The sequence below is a fragment of the Pinus tabuliformis genome, chromosome X (genome assembly GCF_031772625.1).
Source record: "Pinus tabuliformis cultivar Carrire ecotype Pingquan chromosome X, CPIR1, whole genome shotgun sequence".
Taxonomy (NCBI): Eukaryota; Viridiplantae; Streptophyta; class Pinopsida; order Pinales; family Pinaceae; genus Pinus; species Pinus tabuliformis.
In genome coordinates this window covers 1,275,347,536-1,275,352,175 of record NC_142308.1, presented here as the reverse complement: position 1 = coordinate 1,275,352,175, position 4,640 = coordinate 1,275,347,536, and the positions used below count along the sequence as shown (strand labels likewise).

The following is a 4,640-nucleotide window of genomic DNA, read 5'->3' as shown; positions in this document are numbered from 1 at the left end:
TTGGATAGTTGGATAACTCTACTCAATCTTCTTCTTCGGCTATTTGGTTAGTTTGGATCAGTTACTATGTTGTTGGCTTCATCGATTTCATGAGAGGGTTTACTCTGTTTCTCTGTGGTTTTGTGCTCTTCTTGTGGTCACTGTTTCTCCTTCTATTACCTTAGCTCGCTTTTCTTGGTTTCTCCAGTGGTATTTTCTGGCTACCTTTGTGACTATTTCTCTGGTTAACTTGTTGGTAATTTGCTGCGGACACAGGTCATGGCCACAAAGGACCCTTTCCTCAGCGTCGTTCGGCTCTAGCAAGGCAAGTACTTCCTTCCCTATTACAGTTGATTTCCTCAACTTTTCTTAAAGACTAACAATAGTCGCTCCTCGTGAGCAGGCTTCCTGTTCATGGTTGCGACCCAAAGGCAAGTTTGTTCCTCCGGCACTGTCTATCACTTTGGTAAGTCTGTTATGGAATGTTTCCACTGCTCGTCGTTTGGTACCATGAATTCTGGAATGTCGTTGCTAATGTGCCTCTGTTGTCTTTTGCAGGTTGGGATTGGCTCCTGGTTGGACTACTGTTCAAATTTCAACCCTATGAAATTAGTAGGGTCGCTCCCTGTTGCAGTTTTTCCGTTCATAGATTTCCTTATTTGGTTTCTTTCTTCTCTGGCGTAGACCACTGTTAGGTCAGGAACAGAGGGTCTTAGCACCGTCCGTCTGCTATTTATGTTCAGCGGCCTCCGGGTCTTGGTTGTGTATAATCTTGCTTTCTTTTACAGCACTGTGACTGTTCAGGGTTATAACCCTAACCCTCATTGTCTATTTTTCCTCCCGGAAGAGGGTTTGTTTGGCCTTACGATTGTGGGTCTCGAGCACTTTACATTTGTATATTTTGTATGCCAGCATCAACGCTAAACTGTCTATAAAGATGAAGGAAAAGAAAGAAATTTCAAAGCTCAGGATTGCCTTTCTCGTGAATACATTTTACAGTGACTGTATTTGTTTAGTTAGATGTTGTGGCTGTTGCTTGCTCACATGCTTCTAGAATTTACAATGTTGCTGGAACTACCTGTTCGGCCTCTTGTTAATATTATGTCTCTTGTTTGTCATTTGAATTTTGAAACCATGTCTCTGCTTGTCTAGAAGGATTTCTAGTAATAGAAAAATGTACAGCTTGTCTATTTGTTACAGATAATAATTAGAGGAAAAGATAAAGAAAATAAATCTCGGACTATTTAATAACAGATGGATTCAAATGCTCGGGTTTTGAAAATTGTCTCTTTCTGTTTTACTTTTCCTGTGCTGGTATATCGAACCTTTTTCAAAATGTGTTACATTTGCTTTTGTATTGTTCTGATATAGTTACCCAAACTATTTACAGTTAGTCTTCAGTTATTTCTACAGTTACATGTTTGGTAACCACTTTGGTCTTTTCGGGTTTTCTTGCTCTGTAAGATATTCAATATGTATTTTTTTAAAATAAAAAGACAGCTGTAAGACAGATGAACAAAATACAAAACAGTGTGGCGGTAATGACCCTAATCTAACTGTACTATTCCTAAATATCACTTAACTAATAATGAAATAAAAGACAAGCCCCTAAATACTGTTTTGATCAACAAATATAAATGAACCAAACGATAATGAACCTGTTCTCCTTAGCTGAGACCAAACACCCGGCCATGGTACCCTCAGCTAGATGCTCCTGCATCACTCCAAGTGGCATATCTTTATGTCACAAAACTACTTGAGTAGGCTTAATGGTTAAGAAAATGTGCTTTCCTAGTAAGAGGTTTGCAAGTTCAAATTTAGAGTGGCTAGGTATGTGCACCTTTCTAGATTTAGTATTCAAATTGCTGCACAAGAAGTAGGTCCCTTGTCTCACACATAAGAGAGTCTCATAAGCCAATTTGATGTAGGCTTGACTATAACCTTAAAATCAACTTATTATTATTAATACTACTATATTACAGTACAAATAAATAAAAATGGATACCTTGTTGAATTCTTTCATTTATTTTTGAATAAATCTTTATATCTATTAATAAAAGATTTCATCATTATAACAAGTTACATTGAATTGTAATATATTTAATATGTTAGAGAGAGGAATTAGGGTTTTAATCCTTATAGTTATTTATGAATAATGTTTTTATCAATAAATAAAATTGTGAAATTATGATGAGTCAAACCGACATTCGCGGATAGCAGCCAGAGATGGCTGTCCTCACTGTTGGTTTGACACCTGAGTTTGATAGGTTTTGCCACCTTCGAGAAAAAAAGTTAATAAGTAAATAAACTTATTTATGAATAATGTTTTTATCAATAAATGAAATTGTGAAATTAATTAAATTTTACTTTTATAAACAAGCTAATAATTAATTAAATTTACATGTTTCTTTATGAATTATTTTTGGCAATGAAGTAAAAAAGTTAATAACACTGATGTGATGTGATTAATCCAAAAGATATGCTTACTATTTTTAACAAGTTATAATTGTGAAGATTTTGATTTAAATTTTTCCCATTATAATAAAAATTTTAAAATATTAATAAATTATTAAAATATAATTTTATTTTACTTTAAAAAAACATTAAAAAAATAAATTTATTTAATATATTATGAATCATTTAAATTATATAATATATTATAAATAATTTAAATTTAATTTTCAACCTATCATCTCACCATTCTCACAGGTTGAGTGGTAGTCAAACCTTGGGCTAATATAACATTCACCTATGGATTTAGGCTGGCCATGTGAAATGACCTTGTGTTTGTAAGTGGGGGTTGACACGAATAAATGGGTGACACTTGAGTTTTTTTTTTTTCATAATTATACGAAATTTAAACTTTATAGAGTTGACATTTAATGTATGATACATGGTCATCATTACTCGATAAGATTATAAAATTTATAGCCAATCAAAATGGAGAAAAAAATAAAAATAAAATATTTGAAAAATAAATTAAAATGATTTATAAATTGAATTTTGTAAAATATTGTTAATTTTTTTTTTTTTTTGTTTGTTAAATTTGGATTAATTGATATTCAAAAGCATATTCAATGTGTTATAACATGTGACAGTAGGGATAACAAATTAAATATTTTGATAATTTATTTGGAAAATAGATAAAATTTTGTTAAAAAAAATTCAGTCTAAAACTTTAATTATTTGGAATTTTTAATTTTTTAAAAGTAAACTAAAATCATTAGACCAACTCTTAGTAGTCTAACGAGACTGTCTTTTTGTCCTGAAAATTATAGAAATTTAGCCAAGATTTTGATAAAATCTGTAGAGATTTTCGTAAATCCAGGTTACAGAAATTTTGGCAAGATTTTGATAAAATCTGCAGAAATTTTTGTAAATCCAAGTTATAGTTGCCAAACTTCAAAATTTTGAATGCTCCACAAATTTTTGGTGCGGCTGAATCCATTTCCACCATCAAAAACATGATTCAAAAAACAAGATTTCTTATTTTTTTTGCCAAAATTCCAACCACTTTTGATCGGCAAACAGTTCCTTAATAATTTTTCCACCCTATCTGAATTTATTGGTTTTGAAAATTAGTTTCTGAAAATACATATTTTTTACATTAAAGTTTACCAGAGAGTCCAGACAAGTTCAAGGTTGTTGGGAATGGGTATGGAATCCATCACATCAGGGTAGCACTGAGCTGTGAATGCCAAAATCCATAACCCAAGTGAAAGGCCCATGACGTAGCTTCATATCCTTATCTTGCTTAGCTGGGGAATACATCAATTCAGTTCCACATAATAAAAAAATCAATAATGTAGGAGGAAAATGTAACCCTGTGAAAGATTTGTCCTGTAGGTGGCCCTTTCCGTCAAACCGCAATTAGTGAATTTTATGCTGAACTAATCATTCTATATCCGGTTGACTTTGAAGCCCAATCTAGTCCTTAAAAGCAAGACATATTCTAAGAGTTTCGAACACGCAACCTTTGGGTCTCCTTCCGGATTCCTATTTTTTCGCCCTTTCTTGATCCACCCGCCTGAGTTGCTCACATCTGGGCTTCCAAATATTCCATCTCTCCGCATCCGTGTGGTTTATTTTGGTCTGTGGAAGACAGCTCACAAATTTGATAGCAATGGCGGACTGGGGACCGGTCGCGGTCGGAGTGGTTCTGTTCGTGTTGCTGTCGCCGGGGCTCTTGTTTCAGTTCCCCGGCAAATGGCGGACCTTAGAATTCAGCAACCTCGAGACTAGCGGCAGATCGATTCTGATGCACACCCTTATATTTTTCGGGCTCTTAGCGATTTTCACTCTTGTTATCCGAGTACATATTTTTCTCGGCTGACCGACGAGGTTTTCCGGCGCTCTGTAACTAAACCCTGGCTTGATTTGTTAAATGCTCTTCTGCCTTTAATTCATTTTCTTGAATCACCCCTAGGTTATCATGATTTTACTGCTGTTTTATAATTTTGAAATCCCTGAACCTGTGAGTACTGTATGGATTTGGTATATTAAATTGTAATAAAAGATTGGGTCTGGCAGTGTGTTTTGGGAGGAAATTGTTTAATTCTTCACTATCGTATTGTATAGATTTTTTTTTTATCTGGTCATTTTTTTTTTTAATTTTTTTTCTAAGTTTGGGAAAGCCAGGGCATACGCAGCAAGATCAGAAA

General features: G+C 33.9%; 1 protein-coding gene across 1 annotated transcript; it reads left to right on the top strand.

The window, feature by feature from the left end:
* The first annotated feature begins 3,885 nt into the window (after positions 1–3,885).
* LOC149144646 (uncharacterized) lies at positions 3,886–4,385 on the top strand. The gene has a single exon (XM_089448967.1). The coding sequence runs from the start codon at positions 4,103–4,105 to the stop codon at positions 4,310–4,312; it is 210 nt and encodes a 69-aa protein (XP_089305093.1). The 5' UTR covers positions 3,886–4,102; the 3' UTR covers positions 4,313–4,385.
* The last annotated feature ends 255 nt before the right edge of the window (positions 4,386–4,640 follow it).

Bases quoted from the DNA above. Each gene is read 5' to 3' on its own strand.
- LOC149144646 (XM_089448967.1), top strand. From the start codon at position 4,103: ATGGCGGACTGGGGACCGGTCGCGGTCGGAGTGGTTCTGTTCGTGTTG.